This window comes from Heteronotia binoei, chromosome 3 (genome assembly GCF_032191835.1).
Source record: "Heteronotia binoei isolate CCM8104 ecotype False Entrance Well chromosome 3, APGP_CSIRO_Hbin_v1, whole genome shotgun sequence".
Lineage (NCBI taxonomy): Eukaryota > Metazoa > Chordata > Lepidosauria > Squamata > Gekkonidae > Heteronotia > Heteronotia binoei.
The window spans coordinates 51,489,391-51,513,812 of record NC_083225.1 but is presented as its reverse complement, the minus strand read 5'-3'; the positions used below and the strand labels follow the sequence as shown (position 1 = coordinate 51,513,812).

The window sequence follows — 24,422 nt, the reverse complement described above, 5'->3', positions numbered from 1 at the left end:
CCAACTACCACCTGAAGGTTATTACTACAACTGAAGGACCATGGTGTAGAAGGCAATGTTAGAATACTAAAGCACCAGTTACAATTATCCTTTATATAATAAAAGCCCTACTGTGGTGGCAAATCTGAGAATTTTCATTGGTTGGATGTGGGCTATGCAGGATAGGCTCACATTCTGTCTCTGGCATGCCACTGGCTGATTCCACTGCCCCTGACCTAACGAAGATACAGAAATGGGATTTTTCTTACCAGTTCCCAACAGTCTTGCAAGATTCATGTTGTGAATCTGACATTCATTTACAACCTTTTGAAGTGTTAATAACATTGTGCATGAGTTTAGTTTTGTTTATAATTCAAGTTTGTGAATGTATTGTACCTTTACAACAACTGACAGAGCTGGGACCTGGCTAAAGCATTTGACATGCAAAAGGTATCTGTACCTGGGGATGATGTGTGGTGCAAAATCTGCTGTCCTTTTTGAATCTTTTTTTAAAATTTATGCTCTGTAAATAAAACAAACATTATAGAAATACTTTAAGAACCCACCCAGGGAGAGAACAGCATTTCCTGATCACCAGGTGACATTTTGGTTTGGTGTAGTGTAGAGCCAGTTTGGTGTAGTGGTTAAGTGCATGGACTCTTATCTGGGAGAACTGGGTTTGATTTGTTACCGGCAATGCTTTGAGTCTCTTATGTTTAATAGGGAAATTAGCTAAGAGACTTGGTAGAGCAAATCAGGAGCAAAGGATCTTTGCTTTCAATGATAAGGAGTTTGGGTTTTCAGCCAATAATAGACCAAGCAGTGGTATTTTATAATGTTTTACTCAAGTATGTAATAAAAGGATTCACACACACAGGCACATACAACAGCACTCAAGTAACTAGGAACAATAGAGGTTATCGACAGACGAATTGAAGGGTCGTTAAAGCAGGTAATATTCACCTGATCCAGAAGAGGAGACATTCGTTCAGTGGAAAATAGAGGGATGAGCACGACCAGCCTGACATGCCCTATAGACCCAATTACAGGAGTAACCGGGGGTACAGACTACAGAATGCACACCGAAATGGGTTTTTGACCCATATTATATAGGGATCCGAGGGATGGGGATCGTTAGTTACTAAGGAGTCCTTGATAGCCCAGTGATGGCTTTCTCGTATAGATACTTAATTAAAACAGATTGGGAATTCCATGCATTTACTAGAACGATGGGCTCGGACGTGACTGAATGCTTTGTTACCGGTTTTGGCCGACACTCAGGAAGGGACTTTTTAGGAAAGACAAAGACCTTGAGTGATAGGATGGGTCTAATCATGAATTCGAATAGAAGTGGCAGGGTGAAGATGATGAGTCGAAGGAAGAGACTATCGACAGGTAGCAGAAGATCAGAGTGAGAATGACACTTACCAGCAGTTTCCATGTTATTGTGCATCCTGTTTGGGCAGAGGTGTGAGGGGGGAATTAGGTGAGACTACACTGAGAGACAGCCTTCAGGAGCCAACCAGAACAAGCTCTCTGCTGGGTCCACTCCACTTTAGATGGAGTGTTTTCTTGGTCTGTTTCTGGTCAGACTCCATTTTGTTTCCAGGAATAGGAGACCCACTCTCTCTCTAGGCACTGGAGTACTCCATTTTATCAGGCAGCGCCTCTCAGTAAGATTCCCCACTCCTCCACTTGCACCTGTTGGAATGGCCTTGGGTTAGCCATAGCTATAGCAGAGGTTGTCCTTGAAAGGGCAGCCCCACCCACCTCACAGGGTGTCTGTTGTAGGGGGAGAAGATAAAGGAGATTGTAAGCCACTCTGAGTCTCTGATTCAGAGAGAAGGGCGGGGTATAAATCTGCAATTCTTCTTTCCTCCCAGGCTACTACTAACTGGAAGACAACCCAGTAACACTGGTATCGGAACCACTGTGGCTTTATGCCTGTCTAGTAGTCACTTGTTTGTATGATTTTGTCAATGGGTTAAGCCTGTTCCACCTCCCCCCCCCCCCCGTCGATGCGCTTGGAGACCAAGAGGGTGATTCTTAGCGACGCAAGAATGAAGGCTGTACACAGTAGCTGTAAAACCACTATATACATTTATTTACAACACCACTCACTCTCGTGACTGACAATATGCTCCGCTGCACTCCAACTCCTTTAACCCACAATCACCACAGTTACTCTGTACATTTATACAGTGGACAGCCAATCAGCAACTTGCTGTGTCATGCTGACTCTGCTGGCTGATGCAATACTTCTGGCAGCCAGCCACCTGCTGGCATGTAGATCATCTAAGCCTCTAGATCTACTTTCAGTTCTGCAGCACGTGCTATAAGCTGTCTCTTTACTTTTTATTTATTTATTTTTATTTATTTATTTATTCGGGATTTGTATCCCGCCCTTCCCACGAGTGGCTCAGGGCGGCTTCCAACAATAACAATTTAACAATTTAAATATAAACAATTAAATACTTCACATTTAAACATTAAAACCAATACATTTCAATTCATAAAAACAATGCAGCTTAAAACCAATAACATATCATTTTATATAAACAGATGGCAGGCCAGTTACGTCAGGTTCCATCCCGGCTAGGTGTAGGCTAGCCGGAAGAGGGTCGTCTTACAGGCCCTGCGGAATTGAGCCAAGTCCCGCAGGGCCCTCACCTCTTCCGGCAGCTGATTCCACCAAGTGGGGGCCATAACGGAGAAAGCCCTATCTCGAGTGACTTTCAGGCGGGCTTCTTTTGGCCCGGGGATAGAGAGGAGATTTTGTGTTCCTGACCTCAGTGCTCTCTGGGGAACGTATGGGGAGAGACGGTCCCTCAGGTAGGCAGGTCCCAGGCCATATAGGGCTTTAAAGGTAATAACCAGCACCTTGTACCGGACTCGATACATCACTGGAAGCCAGTGCAGAGTCCGAAGACCCGGCCGAATGTGTCCCCACTTTGGGAGACCCAATAGCAGCCGGGCCGCGGCATTCTGCACCAGCTGCAGCTTTCGAGTCCGGGACAGGGGCAGCCCCATGTAGAGGGCATTGCAGTAGTCCAACCTCGAGGTGACCGTAGCATGGATCACTGTTGCTAGGTCGTCGCGCTCCAGGAAGGGGGCCAGCTGCCTTGCCCGCCTAAGATGAAAAAATGCGGACTTGGCAGCGGCTGCTATCTGAGCCTCCATCTTTAAGGAAGGCTCCAACAGCACCCCCAAGCTCCTGACTCTGTCCGCCGCCATCAGCGGCGCACCGTCAAAAGCTGGCAGGGGGATCCCCCCCCCGGGCCGCGGCGACCCAAGCAAAGGACCTCTGTCTTCGTAGGATTTAGCTTCAGCCCACTCAGTCTGAGCCACTCAGCCACAGCCTGTAATGCCCGGTCCAGATTTTCCGGGGCGCAGACCGGCCAGCCGTCCATCAGTAGATAGAGCTGGGTGTCATCAGCATACTGGTGACACCCAAGCCCATACCTTCGGGCTATCTGGGCAAGAGGCCGCATGTAGATATTGAATAACATCGGGGAGAGAACCGCCCCCTGGGGCACACCACAATCAAGTGTGCGCCTCTGGGATAGCTCCCCCCCTACTGCGACCTTTTGTCCCCGACCTTCCAGGAAAGAGGAAAGCCACTGTAAGGCCAACCCCTGAATCCCCGCGTCGGCGAGGCGGCACGTCAGTAGCCGATGGTCGACCGTGTCGAACGCCGCCGACAGGTCTAACAGCATCAGCACCGCCGAGCCACCCCGATCCAGATGCCGTTGAAGGTCATTTACACATAATAGTGACACCCACACCATGGAAAGATGGCATAAAAATGACAGAAATAAATGTCAGACTGTTCATTTGGTGGTTCTGAATGGTCATTGTAATTATCTTGTGTGCTTTGCTATGCTTTATATATAATGGCTTTTCAGGCCACAATTATTTGCAAACTTAAGTGTCACCATACACCCATCTCATAAACGTTTATGCTCCAACACATACTTAATTAAAACAATACTTAATGTCTGTAGTATGTCTGTTGCTACAGACATACTAACACGGCTACCCATCTTGATCCTTCACCTTCTAATTTTTTGAAAGTACTATGGGACTTTTTACTTTTTGTGACCACTGGTTCAGAGACATTGGGGATTACTTGTTTTCTGGGGCCCTCCACAGAAATACATAATAATAATAATAATATTGCTAATAACAATAACCTTCCTAACTATGTAGCTCTGAAATTCAGCACACCCGCATAAAGAAACACCTCACACTAAAAAAACTGACGAAATGGGGTCCTGTCCACTAAAACTAACAGTGGAACAAAATGTTGTTCATCTTAGGTCCCACAAAATTCTTGCTTATTTTTGATCCACAATAACTATCCGTAAATGAAACAATATTTTCTCTTCTAAGACTTACCTTGCTTCCATTCGTGCAACTTTGTTTTTTTCTATCCATACCGCACGGTAGCTTCAAAAGCGCCCCCAGAACGCCAATTCCCTGACTTACTACCGAGCACCAAAACTCGCGCCTCCTTTTTATAGCCGCGAATCAGACCGGGCGTTTTTCTTACCGCACGTGCGCTTGCGCAGAGTGCGGCGACGTAGGAAAAGGTAGGGGGCGTGCCTATTTTGCCATTTCCCTCACTTAATATGGCGGTCGGGGTAGGACGCGTTACAGTGGGTAGCTCTGTTTGGCGCGTGGTGGGGAGGACCGGAAAACCGTTGCTGGTATCCAAGGTAAAAGCTCGGCCTCGGGAGGCGGAATAAACGCTAATGTGAGACTTAGCACTGTCTAGGTTTGGGGGCGCTCCGTTTTCGTCTCCCCCCTCGTCTGTCGCTCGGTGTTTCGTATTGTACCCAAAATGGTTGCAGCTTGTGATGCTGAAGATAGCGCAGAATGTTATTGTCCTCTCTTGCCCCTGTCTTTGCGGTGACCATTCTGACTAGTTGCTTCCTAAGCCACAGAGGAAAATATTTTAATGTAAAAACCGGATCGGGAAAAGGAAATATACGATCTGAAGAGAAACCAGAGTATATTGGAAAGAGGGCCACCCTTGCTTTCCTATCCCGCTTTATGCCTTTAATAAATTTATGATAATAAGCAAAACAAGCACGGGAAATATTGGCGCGGGGTGGCCCCCTTTTGCAGTATCTTCACCTTTTAAAGAAGTAGTGAGCAGTGACTCATGAAAGCTCATGTTGTTAGTCTTTACTCTTGGACTTACTCTTGTTGCTACTCTTTACTACTGGACTTTTACTATTTTCTGTTGCTATAGACATACTAACATGGCTACCCATCTTGATCCTTCACCTTCTAATTTTTTCAATGTATATAATGGCATGAAATTTCTATTCACTAAGGACAAGGTTTTGAAAGATCATTGTGTACTTCCAAAAATGAAACTTATGTTTATAAAAACAGTTACAACTATATAAAATAGAGTTGCCAACCTCCAGGTGGTAGCTGGAGTTCTTCTGGGATTACAGCTGATCTCCAGGAAACAAATCAGATCACCTGGAGAAAATGGTTGCTTTGGAAGGTGGACTCTATGGCATTCTACCCCATTGAAGTCCCTCCCCAAATCCTGCCATTGTTGGCCTGCACACCCAAAATCTCCAGGTATTTCTCAACTCAAAGTTGGCGATCCTATACCTGGTATAAAGAAATCTTATTGAAATCAGTAAATGTGCTCTGGAGTGGATGGTGAAAGAGATCAGATATGCGGCTTGAGGAAATAAATCTAACTTCATTTGGAGTGTTGGGATTTAGCATTGATCTTTATTCAGAGGTGCCTGAGATCAAATCCTTGATGAACCCTGGTTACTGACTGTGTCTAACCTTCCTTCTGTGTAAACTATGATGAAAGAGAAAGTATGCTATACTTCCCAGTCAAGAGATGTACCATTCATTTTATTGACATTTACTAGATGTGTTTATTAGCTACATTCTGAGTCCATGTCTCTTGCAGTAAGTTTGGAGCAGTTTGATGAAGGCTTTTTAAAAATAATAATATTGTCATTATTATAATTTAATCTGTTGTAATTTAATCTATTATAATTTGTTTCTAACCAAACATTACTGTTCTTTTTTCTTCCTCATGATTCATAGTTTGTTGAGGGGGTGTTGGTGATGGCTGCTGGTTTCTTATCTTGGATCAAGTGTAGGAAAGATGTTGGGATGCCTGGAGAAAGCATGGGCTAAAATCATTACTAATGTGTTTACATCTGATAAACGCTAGTAAAATGAACGTACCTTCTCTTTTACTTTAGCTTCCACTTGAGGAAGCCTAGACAGAGATGGGGCAGTAACACCCCATCCCCATAGCCTCAGTGAAGAGATCATTATGCCTAGGGTAAATAAACACTGCTTAGACTACATAAAAGATTATATTGCAGCTTCATATCTGTTCTCTAAGAATATGAGTTCTCTCCCCCCCCCCTTTTCTTTAACATCAGCAGTGCCTAGGAATTTCATTGGAATTAAACTCCTTTAAAAATCAGTGTTGGGATTATCTGGTGAAAATACTGGACTGTTGTTCATCTGCTGAGTAATTTCTGGTGATGAATGGCATCCCATTCCTAAATATGTTAATTTGAAAGACATACAATGGCATTTGTTTCATCTGCTGTACGTTTTTAGTTGATTATCTCTTTGTATGTATGTATCATTTTAGATCTGGTTTTGAACTCATTATTATATCTTTTTGTACAACTTGGTTTCTGGTTAGCTCCCTTAGTGGCTTTGATTGGGCTGAAAAGTGGGATATAAATTTTCTAAAAAATACAAAATGTATGACAGTAAATAAAGAACACACTTAGAAAAACTATTGGAAGTAATGAAAATGATAAAGTATTGTAAATTCATGTCCTAATCCTCTTTCTTCCTTAGTTTGTTGTTTACCTTTCTTGCACTTTTGTTCATCTTCACTTCATGAGAGGCTAAGAATTCTGACCTCTTTTATCATCCTTTATGCGTGAATCTTTTGATTCTTGGAGATAGAGAACCACAGGCCTCTCTTTCTTCAAACCGTTTCTTCTTCTTCCCTTGTGTACTTTTCTGCATTAAAATGAGGAATGCTGGTTTTTCCCCATTGCATCTGAGGAAGTATGCTGTAACTCACAACAACTCATGCTGAAATAAATGAAATGAAATTTCATGCTGGAATAAGTAGTACTAATCTTTAAGGTGCATTTGGACTTCTGTTTTGCTTTGCTACAACACTGCTACTCTGGCATTGCAAAGGGAACACAGTATCTTCTAAGATGCACATGGTTCTACATGCATTAGCTTGGCTTGGCTTACTAACCAGTCTACCTGTGCTGACCACCACTCCCAAGTCCTCTGTCATCAAATGAGGCTTGGGAAAGAAAGTTGTCTCCAGATGTTAGAGAAAGTAAGAAATGAGAGAGACTCATTCTGTGTCATTGCTTCACCATACTGCTGCACAGGGTTATGGAAGAATATCTGTCCAGGCTCTGTAAGGAACATGCTTTCTCCTTTGCATTTTCAAGGCCACTCCTTATTTAATTTATTTTTAAAAAAAAAAATTCTATGCTGCCTTGCCACCCAATTCAGGGTAGAAGACAGGTTGGGTTTTATACCCAGATGTTCTCTGCCCTATGGAGTCTCAAAACAGCTTACAATTGCCTCGCTTCCTCTCCCTACAACAGTCACTCTGTCAGGTCAGTGGAGCTGAGAGAGTTCTGAGAGAACTGTGACTAGCCCAAGATCACCCAGCAGGTTTCATGTGGAGGAGTGGGGGAATCAAACGCAGCTCTCCAGATCAGAATCCTCTACACTTTGCTGGCTCTCTTGAGGGCACTCAAGGTAGTGAACATCAAAACATTTGAGACATTTAATATACAAATATGCATAAACAAAACATAATATAAACCCATAAATGCTGGCAGGGAAAACAGCAAGCTTGCTTCATTAAATGGGATAGTTTCTCCTGTTGTAGGTTTCAGTCTCCAGGTCTCTGTAGCTGCAAGGGGAGAGCTAGCTTGTATTACATACTGGGCTAAGGAGGGATTATATATATAAACAAGGAGTAGAGCAGGGAATGGTGACTGTTCACTGAAGAACTATTTTCCTTGTTATAACTTTCAGAATAGAAGATCATGACATGCACCAGTTCAGAAACAAATTGTTGTTCATCCTGAAAACGTTTACTTCCTCTTACGTGTAGCAACTTCCATAGTCTTTTTCAATAGAGAATAAAATTTCTGGAAATTTTGAAGTCACCGTGGTAGAATTTTGGCTTAAGTGGAGACATGAAAATTTATGATCCTCTCAGTACACTTTCTAAAGATGCTAAGGCCCATGGTCAAGTAAGAATGGACTCTGGTTCTACCACAGAAGACATTGCAGTCTAGCTTAGCTTGCATCTCATGTACTATCCAAACTGTACCCTCCAGATTGTTTATATTCCTCAAGAATAGAGTGTACCAGCACCAAGTGTAAACTCTTATAGGTTAAGGACAGGCTAGCCAGTGCTGTCCAAAAGATGCTTGTTCTGTCCCACAGTTGTGTATAGTTTATGATACTTTTAGGGTCTGCTATTGTTGCTGGTATGACATTCTTCATGCCACCCACCTTGGAAGTGTTTAGCAACAAAGGGATATAAAAGGTATTAATTTTAGATGTTTGGGGGGGGTTGCCTTTTGTGATTGCCAGTTGGGCTCTCTGTTTAGGCATCCCGAGGGATCTCGATTATTGATCAATACGTGTGGACTGTTAGACATACTTCTACCCTTGTGGTGCTAACAGGTAATCTTAATGCTACTAACTAATTTATTGTTCTAATGATTTTAAATTGGTGTTGCTTATTGTGATGAATGTTATTGTTGTGATCTGCCTCGAGCCCACTTCAGGATGCCGGAATAGAAATATAATAAATAAAATAATACACTCTGAGGAAAGTGCGAGCTTTTGTCTCTGTCTCTTGCCCACTGGACTGGTTCTTTGTCAATCCACATCTGTCCCAGGGACCAGGATGGATTTTTTCCACTACAATCACAAGGGGAAAAAATTAACAATTAATATGTGTTTATAACTTGGCATATTTATGAAATGAAAAATTAGGAGTACCCTATAGTGACATCCTAAACAGAGTTACATTCTAATATAAGATAATGACTTCAATGGATTCAGAGGTTATGAGTTTGCTTAGGGTAGCAAAACTGTTAGTTTTCTTAAAGCAGAACTAAATATCCCCAATGTCAGAGTGAGAAATTTCTGAGCCCTATGCTACATTAGCACATTTATCTTAGTTGTTGTCACCATAGAGGCTGAGAAAAATTTTAAAAATGGAAAATTGTTTTGTTGTAAATTGTTTAGAAAGACTTCGTGTCATATTGTCATATTAGGACTACAGTATATTTAGATACTACGTTAAGCTTTGCAACACTGAAAGCTTTGAACTCTTTAATAATATGCGTTATAACCAATTAATTGTGAACAGAGTTAGTCACATTTAAACAGTAATATTTAAATATGCTAGATATGTCTATTCACAGGAATTATTTAGTGCCATAGGTATACATAAAAATCTGTATACTACACTTCAAAGGAATTGAAATCTTTTTTAAAGCATTTCACTTGTTCAAAAGTAGAAAATACTTTCCAGCTGGTGCTCCCCAGAATAGTCTTTCTGAGGGAGGCACAGTAAATCTCTGGTTTTCAGCACTTCATTCACAAATATTCTGGTATCAGTTCTGCATAAAATAACTTATTTTTTCCCCACTATTCAACATTCTCTGTGTTGTCAGCTGAAAACAGATGCACAGTTGTCATCTGATTAACTGACAGTGTGTTCTTGAAGATGCCTCAATCTGCTCACCAGTCAAAGACAGTTCATGTGGTGACTTCAGGTACTGTGATTTGTGGAGCCATGGAAACCACCTGTGCAACTGTTCCCATCTAGACTGTTCTTGTGGTGAGTATATGATACTTGCATATGCATTTCAGGGGTTAGGGTTAGTAGGGAGTCTTTTCAAAAACTCCATCCACACCCAATGTAACTTGTGGTAGACATCTTAGTTATGATTCAGAGGCTATGGGCAGAGTTGTGAATGCTGACTAGGGTTGTGCGACGGGGGAGTAGTTGGTCACTTTAATTTTAACTTTTGTCTTTATTCATGGGCATCATGCTGATATGTCAGGGAATTGTGTGTGTGTAAGTTCAAGTCCTAATACCACAATGATGTGCTTTTTTCTGTTTCTGCATAGCGCAGCATGTCTAGCACAATAAGAAAAAACACAAGCGACAGAAAAAGAGAATGACAGCTGTTGCACGGAGGAGTGCCTGTCACAGTATTTGTACTGCTGTGGTGATGGTTTACAGACAGATGATGTGGCTGTACAAGAAATGCTTGTCCAGGATGAATCTCAACAACAGAACATGTGTAAAGCTGAGCAGGAGATGAGTGAACAGGAGGAAGCAACTTCAGAGCTGCTGAGAAGGAGATCAGCCTGCCATCTTCTGGCATACCATTAACCTCCTGTTTAGTTGCTTTTCATGAGCCATTTTCCAGTAAGCTGCAAAGGCCAGCTGCTGCTGTTAGTTATCTAATTCTGGACCCAACACATCCCCACACAGTTAGAGGTAAAGGAAGTTATGGCCCTTTGCAGTGTCCTCTGATTCCTCGGTTTCATCATCTAAAAATGGTGGGGACTCAGATGTAGAATCAGGGACACTTGTTAAGGACCTTTTCTGTTTGGCATCATTTCTCTCTGTGGTTGCTGAAGGGGCATTTGCCCGGTGCCAGTGTAGCATTTGCATTGTCACCATCACTGGCAGATAGCTCCACACAGGTATTGCAGTAGCCTATTTTTTAGAAAATAATAGGAAGGAATTGGCAGTGCTTATTTTGAGGAAGGGTTCCTGGGTTTCATAGAGACTGTTGAGTCTTACTCAAAAGTTACCTCCATCCATTTTTCCTTCAAATAAAGCAGTTCCAAAACTTGCTTCTTTGGTTGCTGATGTTTAGAGCCTGGTAGAATTATCACCTGCCTTTTGATACCCATTGCCACAAGTTTCTGACTCAGTTCTTAAACAGTGTGCTGTGGATCATGTGTGTGCTTAACATGAACCCACACTCTGCAGAGCAGAAACAACCCTGTCTTCCTTGCCATGCATGACAGGCAAGGAAATAGCTTACACCAGTTGGGCTAAAATTGCATCTGACTGTGATCCAAATATTATGAATATCATTGAGAATCGTGGGCTTCTGCATGTTCATGCATGACATACTGCATCAATGTGATATTTATCTGGAAAATTTATACTCAGCCATTCCAGAGATTTGTTCGTGACAGCTCACAAGGTAAAAAAAGGATAGTGAAATCATAAAAACAACCATAAAATTAATAAAGCAGGTCAAGAGCTTGGTAGTGACAGCATTCCTAAAGATGAGCACAGGCGTCGATAGCTTGCTTGTGGCTCCTAGAAAAATGCATGGCCACTTCAGTCCATTCCCCTGAAGCCTGTCAAAGACACTAACAATTTTAAAGCACTTGCAGTCTGCATTGGCTAGAGATGTTACAGAAAGTACTCAGTTGCTGGAATTCCACGTTTTTACCTTGGAGTGCGTACTCAGTTTGTTTGGGGTGCTAAAGGTGTAGCTTGAAAACTACGCAGACATTCAATTGCACCAATTGCAGTCATGCAAGAAAACATTTTGCAAGCAGTAGCAGAAGAAATGATACCACTACTGGTACAAATTAAATGCTACATAAAAGATCTGAGGCGGATGATGATGTGATGCCTTTCCTATCAAATGCTAAGGACCCTTCAAAGCCAAAGACAGCCAAGGGAAATTAGACAGCAGAGCCACCAATAAGAATAAGAAAGCACTGTTATTGATGCCAGGGACTCATTTACTTCCAGTGGGAAAGACAGTGGGCAGGGACACTTGTTGGAGAAAAGAAGTCCAGCAAGGGAGTGTGATGAAGACAGAAGTTAAGATAATCTTTTGTCAGGTTTTGTATTTTGGTTAGAGAGGATAATGACCATTTGTCACCACTAAGACTGACACAGAATTGTAGGAATACCTACATGCTGCTGGTGCTGAGAGGCTCTGAAAAATTCTGGAGTAAACTTTGAAAGGAGACAACCCTGGATACAACAAAGTAATGTTTCTTTACTTAGGGTAATTCATAAAGGATACTAACTTCTTTAAATATTTTTGGTTATCAAGCATGGTGGGTAGGGGGTGGAAGGCCCTGAAAATGTCCTGCAGTACCTATCTGGGCACACTGTCAGACATCCTTATTGGAGGCAGCGTAGTCTCCCCACTACATTAGGGTTAAGTGCTTGGTTGAAAGGGAAAAAATGCACTGCAATTGGATTTCAGTGTGATGAATTCTTTTAATACTTTGCATCTGTTTCTGCATTATTGGCAGTGAGCATTTTAACTCTTGCTGTTGTTGGAATGTGTTTTGGAAGTGGATACTCAGAGTAGAACAGCATTGTCATAATTTGTATTCATGAGGGTAATAACTGGTGGTGTTTGTTTTTTACTGAATCAGTTTATATTTTTAAATGTTTCTGTTTGTTCAAATGTTATTATGTGTGCTGCCTTAGGGACTCTGATGGGATGGAAAGGCAGCATAAAAATGTTCTAAATAAACTGCTGCAGATTAACACTGCAGATTTATGTTACCAGTTTGGACACTTCCCCACACTGGCACTGATGACTCAGAATTGTTTCCAAAGATGATACTATATGACTTCTGATTTTTTTACACCTGCAATTTGTGCAATTAGACATGCATAGAGCAAGCCCAGGTAGCTAGTGAATACCATCCCACATTGCATAGAAAAACTGAAATGTCAACATATCTAGCTTGAAGGGGTTCTGTCAAGTACATATACTTCTGTTTTGTAGCCAGTTGAGGTTAAAAGTTTTATTCCAAGTTTATAGGTCAAAGCAGCAATGTATAGTTAGTGCAGCCATAACTGTAGCACTTTACTTTATATGCTGTAATAACTGGATGAAATGCTGCGGTGCTGTTTGTGTAGCTTTGTGAGGCTCTGAGTCCTTATCATATGATGCTGATTGCTAAAGGTCTGAATACTGGGATTTAAGTGTGAGCCAGCAGATGCTGCTGAAAATTCCAACTGTCCATTCATTAGAACTCTTTTATGTTCAGAGTTAGCAAGGCCAATGGAGCCAGCTTTACCAGCAGAGATCAGCAAGGCTCAGCTAAGAAAAGGAACCAGCCACAAGGCTGTGTTAAAGAAATGATACCATAAAAGTTCTTAAAGTTGGCCACACAATATGCTTTTATTGCTAACCATTGTGAGGAAGGCCTCATAATAAATATGCATATTTGTAAAAGACTTGAATGATAAATGTGGATGAGTGGTGACATAGTCTGTATGTGCAGGGCATGGTCATGTGCTGTTTTTACAGTCTATTTGAATCCATTCTTTCTTGAAGACTGGTTCTCCTCCCTTTTTCGTTACTGTTATTTATTCTCTTTAGTGTGTAACTGAGTGCTTGGATAGTGGAAAATACTCCTGTGCAATGTTGAACAGTGCTTTATTTGAATTGTTTCTGTCCTCAGAGACAATACACGGGAACTTGTTCATTTAATCAGTGGGGAAAAATTCCCTCAAAGACGTCTCAAAATATCTTGGGTGAATTTCTGTACTGAATTGATTTGTCTGTGGTGTCTTTTTTTCCTGTGATGTGTTTTTTTTTGTTTTTGCAGTGCCTCTGAGAAGCTGCATCATCAAGCATACGAGTATGTTCTCAGAAAGTTTAGTTTGTATTGCATTCTTCTAGGCTTCAACTGGTAGATGTCATTTTCCTGATGATTCATAGTTTTAATATTGTAAATGTGAGGCTAACTTGCTCAATAAACCTTTTTTTTTTTTACTGTGTTTCCGGTGGTCAGTTAGTACCTCATAAATTAGTTCAGATGCACATTATTGATCCACTAACTACTTGTTTGTGGGAAAACTAACTTGTCATAGTATGTGAAGGAAAGTGGCTTGCAGATGTACAAACGCTTAGACTAGTACTAAAGGGGGTCTTGAGGAATGGGATTTCCTTTTTGCTTTGCCATGTGTCTAGGAACAAGCCCTTTAAAAATATTCTCCCCCCTCCCACTGCATTCGTGGTGTGATGGGTCTTCCTGTTCCTGCAGCAGGGGGTGCATTGTTAGCAGTGGTAGCCTTCTTGAAACTTAACATTGGATTTTTAGTCAATGGAAGTGCCAAATTCTTACCACACAGCCCTGCCTGGTGCTGTTTTGACAGCTGCAAGATTGCATTGTTAGCAGTGGTAGCCTTCTTGAAACTTAACATTGGATTTTTAGTCAATGGAAGTGCCAAATTCTTACCACACAGCCCTGCCTGGTGCTGTTTTGACAGCTGCAAGATTGCAGTACTATTGCTTGATTAGTATACTCTACATCGACTGCAGGGACACCACTGAAAAAGGCATCCTTGAGGTGAATTTGGTCTAGGGTGCACCCATATGGACAAGTGTTCTATTTGGCAAGTGCTTCTCTTAAACTATAGCCGTTGCACTGCTAATATGCCTATCCCTGTCAAGTTGTGGGACAGGGAAAGGCAGGTCCAGTGTGGTACCTGAATTATTTATGGTAAAGTTTTCTAACTGTTTGGGATGATGCTGGGAAAAGAGAATTAGTCATGGCAATGCTGTTTACCATTTATTTCAGTGAACTTAGATATGGGACTGTACTAGAATGACAGTGCAATTCTGTGGTGAAAATAAAGTGTATCTTATTTCCCAGAATTTGCTGCAACTTTGCAAACAGCCCTTGGATTATCTGAGCTCAGTCTTGACCTCACAGGATGACATTAAAACAACATGATTTCTCAGAAGGCCAACTTTCATCTTTTTCCATGCTGGCTTCATGCCATTCTGTGAACTCTTCCCCTCCTACTTAAACCTTAGCACTGGGCAGTTCCTGTCTCCTCCTGTTGTGAGTGTGTGAGAGAACAGGCCACTCACAGCTTCTCCTCTGGTTTTTCCTTTCCTGTTCTGCTTAATAGAAGTGCATGTGAGATTTCCACAGCATTTACTGGTGAGGGGAGTGGGAGACAGTCATTCAGATCTACACACATACCTGTCAAAATAAGTGGAGTGTTTTAGTTTGTAAGTGTATGTGCTTTGATACCTGAAATGTTAAGAGCTATGTTCAGTCTAGTTAATATTATATTCATAAATTTAGAACTTATTGTTTGGAAGTGCAGAGAATTCAAGGGACTTTTAAATTGCAATTTGAATGTAACTTATTTGCAATATATGCAGATCTGGTAATCTGGTAATCTTGACTGATGTAGGATATAAAATTGTATTAATGAATGGATGTTTATTGCACAGACCAGTGGACCATGACAATAAAGACAATACACTATACATACACCCATAGCACAGGACAAAAAAATTATAATACCATTAAGACTAATAGATCAACAGGAGGGGGGAGGTGGAGCTGATGTAACTCACCTTCTGTGCAGTGTACCAAGTTCTCCACATTCCCATTGTGATGCTCTGAAACCTGTTGCAGACTCCCAGTTTCTTTGTTCGGTTAATGGCTCAAAATACTTGGCTGAAGTTTCTTCAGCGGCTACTATTTGCTAGGGAGTAGTGTCTGGCTACCTTCAAAGTAGTGATAAAAGCATGGGAAACGATGATACTACTCAGCTAAAGAAAAGGGGTGTGTGGAGAAATAGTAGGCTTGATTTTGAAGAAGAGAGCAGACATATAGCTGTGAGTTGGATGAGGCACTCTTGGGTGCAGGATCAGTCTGTCTGATGCAGTATAGTAGAGTTATTACCCCTTTGCCTGTTTGTGCTCTATCTGTTTGTAAATATAGCAACTGTTACAGAATCGCTTGTAGGTCTTTCCATCTGGTATTGCTGCGCCTGGAATTTCTTGACACACAATGAAGTGCCTAACAAACCTGTCTGACTCTTTTCAGAAGAGTTCTTTAAAGCAGATTGTGGATTAATATTTTCCAAGGATGTGTGTCTGAGGGGGGATACATTGCAGAGCATTATAAAAATGCTGATGTACTAACATGTCTTGCAGGGGGTCAAAATACGACAGTACTTATACAAAATAGCTGCTGTTCAGAGAGATCTGTAGATTGTAATCTTGTGAATTCGCCATGTCTTGATTATTTTGAATGGATTTATCTCTGTAGTTTTGCCTGAAGCGACACCTAGTAAGAATCAGGCATTTGACAATAATGTGAATGGGTGGTTGGATCTTGCCAGTCTTTTTGCTCACTCTTGCCTGATTCCCCTTTTTGCTGCGTATCCCATCCTCTGTGATTTTTGAGCTCTCTGTGTTTCTTAGGACACTGTTTTTGGTGCAGAAACTGGTAGGATCCGCTGCATGATGACTGGACAGCCCTCTGAAAAGGCAATTCATGTGCCAGTGCTACAAGGGATCTAGAAAGGCTATAGGTGGGAGATGCTGGTTGCAGCTGGAATAGGCAGAGGAGAGCTAAGAGTTTCCAGTTGGTGTTAAACGACTATTGTGAGCTTTAATAGCAGGAGTCAGGAATTATAGAATTGATTCAGGGGCCTGTCTTTATATTAGTATTATTATAAGGAAATGTTTCCTTCCTCCCTCCCCCAGTAGTGTCTGAATTCAACAGCTTTAACTGGTACACGTTGCATCTCAATCCCTATGGAAATAGAGGGAGTCAGGTTGTTCTGGCCCTGATCCTAACTGCTTTACTTACATATAAATGTAGGCCGTTTAAATTCAGAATTAAAGATGTACTTCAAGTCACAGCTTTAAAAATTGGCAGCTAGCTGGATGTCCCTTTTAAATGGCTGCTTTTTGTAGCCAGCTGAGCAGGCTTGCAAGTTTGTACTCTGGAACTTCTGCTGGGTAGTGATTTTGTGTGTGTTTGTGTGAGTGTGTGTGTGTGTTTCTTTCCAGGGAGACAACTCCAGTAATCTGTTTATGGAATAATTAGACTGCTGAGAAGCTTTGTTAATATGAACACAGGAACAAATAAAGTAGTGCATAAAGATGGCTTTTTGCCAAGCTTGAGCCATTACTGCTTTGCCAGTGATTCTTCTGTTCCTTTGGCAGTGTGCTTGATTGAAATTACAGTTGTCTTCCCCACTGATTATCTTGGTTAAAAGAAAAACAAATCTGTCTAGCCATATCTTATAGTCTTCCACAAAAGCCAGAAGATAACTGTCTCTTGGACCATTGTTTCAGGCAGGGATTGTGTTCTCTACTAGGCATTGATGGCAATTGTACTAGGGTTTTAATAGGGAGGGAATAATGCATTGTTCATCCAGAAATGTCAGCCTCTAAACTAGGAATTTCTTGTCTTAGTCAAATATTGGGCAACTGAACCAGCGGCTGTTGGAAGGGTTTAGGTTCTCATTATCTGAAGTTTTAAGAAGCTGTTGAAACATTTGCTGAAACTGGTACAGATGGATGTTCCTAGTATGTAGAATTTGGTGCTTTGCCAGTGATTCTTGGGTTGGGTCCTTAAGCAAGGTTTCTTAGAAATAAATCTCATTGAGTTCAGTGACAAATATTTCTAGACTGTTAGGCTTGAAATTTGGCATCTCTGAAATTTTGGGTTTTATCCACAAAAATTTAGAAAATATTGAAGACTTACACATTTACTTATGGATTAAGAAATCAACTAAAAAGATAATATAAGAAAGAAATCACATAATCAGAGATGGACTTTTGAGAATATGGTTTTACGTGGGGAATTTATTGAGCTCCTCATACTCTTTGCTTATACCCCCAATAGAAACTCATGATAATATGAGAAATAAAAATGATTTTTAACTTATGGCATGATAACATTCGGGGGGGGATTAAGTCTTGGCAACATATTAAAGAAGAGATTGTAAACATTCAATGGCTGATATATTATCAGTAAGTCTCAAGACTAGAGGAAATCATGAAGGTGGAGTTCTAAGAGATGTAAGTGAATTTGAGCAGCTGATTATAAAACAAAAAAAGAGCATTTACTGCACTAGATATGTATGATTTTATTTGACCCAGAAATGGAAGATAAATGTAAAAAAGTATGATTCTAGGGAAAAGAGATCAAATTTGCAGTCAGCCAGACAGGAAGAGAAAATTGTCACAAAGTGTATTTCAGATGATAATTCCAAACAACATTGAGAAAGCATATAAAAACTATAAAGGAAAATGCTGGAAATGTCAAGACATAGATAGACCCTTCTTTCATATGTGGTGGACTTGTAAGATTAAAAAAGGAAAGGAATTCATTGAAAAAATGCAGAATATATTGAAGTTTAAGTTCACAGTGGAAGCCAAGAACATGCTATTAGATGTCCTTCCTAACAAATTACCAAAAAATTTAGAAGAGCTACTTAAATACATCGTAACAGTGGCTAGAATGATTTATGCAGTAAAATGGAAACTAGGCATCTGTCCATGGTTAGAAGAATGGGAAAATGAAATTACTGAATATACAGAAATGGCAAAATTAACCTATTTGAGAAACAGGTCTATTATGAAATTTGAGGAAAGATGGAGTGGGTATTATGCTAGGAGGAGACAAACTTAAAGTGAGACAACATCATATGTAAATGTATGATAATGAAATAGAAGTAGAATTAAAATCTGTTCCAAATGTAATATCTCAAATATAAATGGGTTTTCTATATGAAATATATAATAGACTTTCTTTTACACCATGATATACTACTCACCTATTAAAAGTGCTAATGAATATCTAGAAGTCACAAAATAGGTTGTGCTGAATGCATAGTAATGATGAAGCCAGTGTAGACAAAACAGATTAGTTATAAAGTTTAAAATTTATAATGATGAAAAGTTAGAAAACATTTTGTGTGCACTGAAGATTTACATGAGTAGAACTCTTAACACAGTGGGGGCCTGAGGGCTTTATACCTTCCCTACATGGTACTCATCTACCTTCCTTCCTCTGCTGTTCCATACTTGCCAAAAAGTTTCCCAAATTGGTGAAAGCCAGATATTACAGTCACAAGCCTAAAAAAATGCTAGTGTGCTTGGTCTCTTTATTTACTAAATATTTTAATATTCTACTTTTCTGCCAAAGTGGTTTATAACACAACATAATATTTTACAGTCTAATAGACATAGTACATAAAGATGAAGGTGGAAGAGAAGCAAATTGAGGGTACTAGGTCTGTATAATAAGGTGGAGTGGTCACTCCCATTTCTGGGATAGTTAAGCTCTTGGCTTTCGTCCCATTCCATGATACAAATGAAATGGGTACTGTTGGAGGCAATTCCTAAAGGGAAGAATTTAAGGGGGGTGGTCTGCATATGAACTTGAAATCCTTTACAGCTCAGTACTGTCAAAAATACTGAACAATTTCTTGCACATTTTCCCAGTTTGTGTTTTTTTTAAGTGCAATACAGACAGGAGAAAGGATGGAAGTGGCATATTTCATGTTTATAGCTGAAAGCAGGTCACTAATCCTTTATGATAGTTAAGTAACAGAACAATATTGCAAATAAGACTTCTTCAGATTGTAAGACTCTTTCTGTACAAGATCATTCATTCTCTTTGAGTGATTCTTGCCAATAAAATTAGGGATTTGGTCATGGCAAAAAAGAATGTTACTTTTTCCCAACAAGCTTGTTCTACCTGATAGTCTGGTTGATGGACAGTGTACATCAACAGTGGTTTGTTGCTTAAAGGTGCTTGTGTTGACTTCTGCATTGATACCTATCTTCTGGCTTTATTGGGAAGTGCTGACACCTAATTGGATAGAGGTTTACAAGATTATGCATGGGATGGAAATAGTAGAGAAAGAAGTACTTTTCTCCCTTTCTCACAATACAAGAACTCGTGGGCATTCGATGAAATTGCTGAGCAGTCGGGTTAAAATGGATAAAAGGAAGTACTTCTTCACCCAAAGGGTGATTAACATGTGGAATTCACTGCCACAGGAGGTGGTGGCGGCTACAAGCATAGCCAGCTTCAAGAGGGGGTTAGATAAAAATATGGAGCAGAGGTCCATCAGTGGCTATTAGCCACTGTGTGTGTGTATGAGACAACTATCATAAGGCAACCCAGTGAACGTTTTTCTGGTATACATCCACTGTGTGGGACAGGGTACTCCAAAGGCTTTCTGAGGTGTTGGTATATCTGCATTGACTGATGGATTCCTTAGTAGTACTGTCATCTTCGTTTCTGTGCCAGTGTAATAGGACAGGCTGTAGTTATGTGCATGCTCCCATTATTATAATGCAGTTTGTTTCAACAGTCCTTTGTTCCCTCCCCCCCAGGCACCAAGGCTAATCTGCACTAGTTCTGCAGCAGTACAAAGAAAAAATGTTGCTGCTTCAGGACCTGAGAAGTACACAGAAGCTTTTATTAAGAAACAGACTGAAGAGTTCAACTTAGGAAAGAGACATTTAGCCAACATGATGGGAGAAGATCCAGAAACTTTTACCCAAGAGGATATTGATGTAAGTATGGTTGCTCTGTTGGAGAAGTAATTTACTGCAGGGTTTCAGAATTGAAAGCTCTTTGCTTCAGCATGAGCCCCTCAGCTCTCTGTGAATTTTAATCGAACTGTCAGAATACGAGAGAATACTACTATACATAGAAAACATTGCAACTGTGGCTCTGAATAGAGATTCTGCCCCTACTACTGTGCGAGGTCAGACATCACAGTGTAGTGCTCAACACTATACCTTGCTAAAGCACAGCAGGTTCTTTTTAAAACTACTAATGGATAATCCCCTTGATCTGAGGTCGTAAGAACCACTATCAAAGTTTATATAGCATTTGGAAGCATTTAGCCGTAATTTGACCTGCTGAGTATACTTATACTGGGGTTCATGTATGATACTAGAGCAACTGACATCGGCAGTGACCTTTTTCAACATGGTTCTCAATTCTGTGCATTTGTACTTGGGAGTAAGTCCCTCTGGGACATAATTCCTGTGTGTTTATTATTATATAGCATTCAAGTAGCTGAAGAGAAATCAATAAAATAACCTCCATAAAAGCAGTTACAAAATAAAACAAAAAAAATCTAGAGCAATTTGTATTGATTAATGAAGAGAAATCTAAGCCAGTCTTTAAAAACTCACAAAGAACAATAAAGCAACAATTTTTTTAAGCATCTGAAGTTGAAACAAAAATTCTAATTACCAAAGCCTTGAGGAAAGAAGATAGACTTCCCTAAGCACCTAAAGGTGGTATTGAGCTAATGATATTTGTTAAAGGAGGTTTGATATTTATGGAACAACTGTGGGAAAGGTTATCTCTGAGTAACAGTTTGTTTAACCTACAAAGACACTAACCTATCTTACATGTCTTGTTCTTCAACACTGTATGTGGTTTTCCTGAGATAAACGTTTCTGAAAGTAGCACTTCTCTCCTGTCCCCATGTTTTCTCCCTTATTGTCGTTTTTGGTGCCCTGTATGATAAAGCAGTTTCAGTGTTTGAGACAAGATAGCCCATGTGGTAGAGGGAGCAGAGTACTGGTACTGGGTTTGAATCCCTACTTGAGCCATGAAGGTCACTGATAGCCTTGTCTAGTCACCCACTCAATCTGACCTACCTCACAGAGTTGTTATAAATAAAAATCTTCAATCATCCCATCCAGGACCTGCTCGCCCACTAGGCAAATTAGGCATTTGCCTAGGGTGCTGGCAGGGGGAGGGTGCCAAATTCATCTCTCCTCCCTGCCCGCCCCCTAGTCAAGTCCCTATTTGCCTCCCCAGCCTCCTTTCTCCCTCCTTTGCCATTTAAATGCCCAGGAAGAGGCGGTGGAACGCTGTTTCCCCCAGGCTCTTTAAAGGCCGCCCCCCGTTGATCAGTGAGTAAAATGTGCCGGAGGCTCATGGATCCTATGCCGGGCCTCTGGCACAATCAGGATCAGTGTGGGGTTGAGAGGGCAGCAGTGGCGGGAAGGATGAGCAAGCTGCTGAAAGAGCGGCCACCACTGCTGCTTCCTGCCCCCTTCCTTTCCCCATGATCTAAGAAGCGAGGGGAGGCAGCAGTGGCTGCTCTGTCAGTGGCTCATTCGTCCTTTCCACCGCTGCTGCCCCCTCAACCCCACACTGATCCTGATCACACCAGAGGGCCGGCATAGGAGCTGTGAGCCTCCAGTGTGTTTTACCCAGTGATCAGCTGATCATGGGGGAGCGGCCTTTAAAGAGCTCGGGAAGTGCAGCACACTATCGCCCATTCCTGGGCATTGAAATTGTAAGCGAGGGAGAGAGGATAAGGCGCCGCAGAGGGGGGCGGTAGGTGGTGAGGCTGCCAGGGGTGCCATGTGCCCTAGGGCCAGCCCTGATCGCATCCATGTCACTCTGAACTCATTAGGGGGAGAATGATACAAGATACAGACTGTCTTTTGCACAGGCCTTCTTGTCTCTTAAAAGGTTTTGGTAATTCTGTACACTTGGCAGACAACTGGGCATGGTGAAAGTCAATCAGTGTCACTTTGAATTTCACATTAGTATATTTCCTTTGCCTAGTTGCATAATTAGGGAAGCAGGGAATTTGTGTTTCTGTTATACCTTGAGCTCATGTAGGTGACTAGCTGGCACTGCCAGAAACAGAATGTTAAGACTAGCATTCTGATATAACAAGACAACTTTAATGTTCTCATTTACTTCGTTTTGTGTTTTTCAACGTGCGTCTTTTCTTACTGCTTCTGTGTTCTGCTTCCCCTGTCCAAACTTGCGTTTGGTTCTTTTGGGTATAACTGAAAGCTTTAATGACTGTGGGACAATAGAAGAGACTTGGAGCATCACTTTACCAACTCATTTTAGTCTGCTTTAAGTTCGGACCTCTGTACTGTGTGTCTTGACACAGAGGTGGCCAAACTTCAAGAACCATGTGTGTGAAAGAGCTACATGTGGCTCCTGAGCCACAGTTTGACCACCTCTGTCTTGGCATGAGACCATGTTCATGTGAAGGTGCATTGTTCTCAGATGGTTATATCATAAAGGCACACACTAGAATGACAGTTTTGGCATTCATATCCTTACAATAAGGAGTCCATTATTTAAGCTGTAACTGTGTGGACTGTTACTCATGTTTGAGCCCATTGACTTCTATTAGGGCTGATCTTGTCCATGTTTCATCAGGAGGGTTAAATCCCCCTCCGTTTCAACTAGGATATGATATGAAAGCCAGGCATAGTCTGCATCTAGTAGTACTAAATTGGGTTTGCACACCCTTGCACTGGCAGTTCTACAAAGAGGTGGATTGACTCTGAAGATGGAGAGGGAGGATGGAAAATAACTCATAGGTGGATTGGAGTAGCTTTGACTTGCAGCATTTAGAATCCTCACTGGTGAGGGAGAGGGGTAGATGAATGCATAGCAAGAACAGACAACACCATACAGCATGTGCACATAACTGAACTCTCAGATGGTGACCCAGTGATTGCTCACAATCAGTTTGAATGTTAGGAATAGGAAAAATCAAAGTAGTGCACACTTCACCCTGGAAACATTCATCTTCCCTAGTTCATTTGTATACACTGAACTGCTGAAGAATTCAAAATAAAAGGCTTATATCTGAATAGACTTATTTATATTCCACTGTCATTAGTGTCAAAGCACCCAGCCTCTTAGGTGTTCTGCTTCTGTTCTTCTTGTTTTCTTGAGATTGTATACTTTTCTGACTGTCATTTCACACAGGTCCTTCTTGTCTCTTAAAACTTTTTGGGAATTCCACTGTATGCTTGACAGACAACCGGCCATGCTAAACATAAATCAATTTGAATTCACATTAGCACATTTGCTTTGTCTAGTTGCATAATTAGATACGATGGTGATCACATTGTGTTAAAATGTGATTTGTGCCAATTGGAAGGTTAGCAAAATGGAAGGTTATTTAAAGTGGGAAAGTGGTGAATACAAGGGGGGAGGGGGAAAGCAGTATGTATTCGATTTGCCTGTGCTTCTCCCCAAAATTGATTCTTTTTCAGTTGGCTTCCTCTTTTTTAATCTTACTTTTTGGTCTCTATCCACAACCCAGCTGAGGCAAAGTGCATGGACATGGGGCCGATTCATCACCAACTGCATCCAACTCCTTTTCTGCAAGAAGCTGCTTTTGTACCTCCATTTTATATCTGTTCAGTGACAATCCATGTTTTAGCACATGTTAATGTGGCTAGTAGTTATTACCACTTAGCTGGACCCTTCAAATAAGTTCCTGCCTGCAGCATGTTAGCTGAACTCTTGATACTGTTGCTTAAAAAAATAAAGCACCTTAATCTATGGAAAGCCAAGAAGGCTCCATCTGCTGGAACTGAACCTCAGTGTGTTTTAATAGGAGAAAATAGATGGAGGGCCTGTCCAGAGCCCCAACCAAGTGATTGCAAAAACAGTAGATTAGCCATCTAAATTTGTGGGCTAGTATCAGCCCAAACCTTCTTCCTAGTACATTAGCACCCATTCATCAAGAAAATGGGTTATAACCTGAACAATCTCAT

At 41.1% G+C, this 24,422-nt stretch overlaps 1 protein-coding gene across 1 annotated transcript in view; it reads left to right on the top strand.

Moving 5' to 3' along the window:
• The first annotated feature begins 4,511 nt into the window (after positions 1-4,511).
• MRPS9 (mitochondrial ribosomal protein S9) overlaps positions 4,512-24,422 on the top strand; it is a 49,103-nt gene continuing 29,192 nt past the window's right edge. The window contains exons 1-2 of the mRNA XM_060233792.1: positions 4,512-4,697; positions 20,244-20,426. Coding sequence (XP_060089775.1) covers positions 4,611-4,697; positions 20,244-20,426 — 270 coding nt within the window. The 5' untranslated portion in view covers positions 4,512-4,610. The remainder of the gene's footprint in view (positions 4,698-20,243; positions 20,427-24,422) is intronic.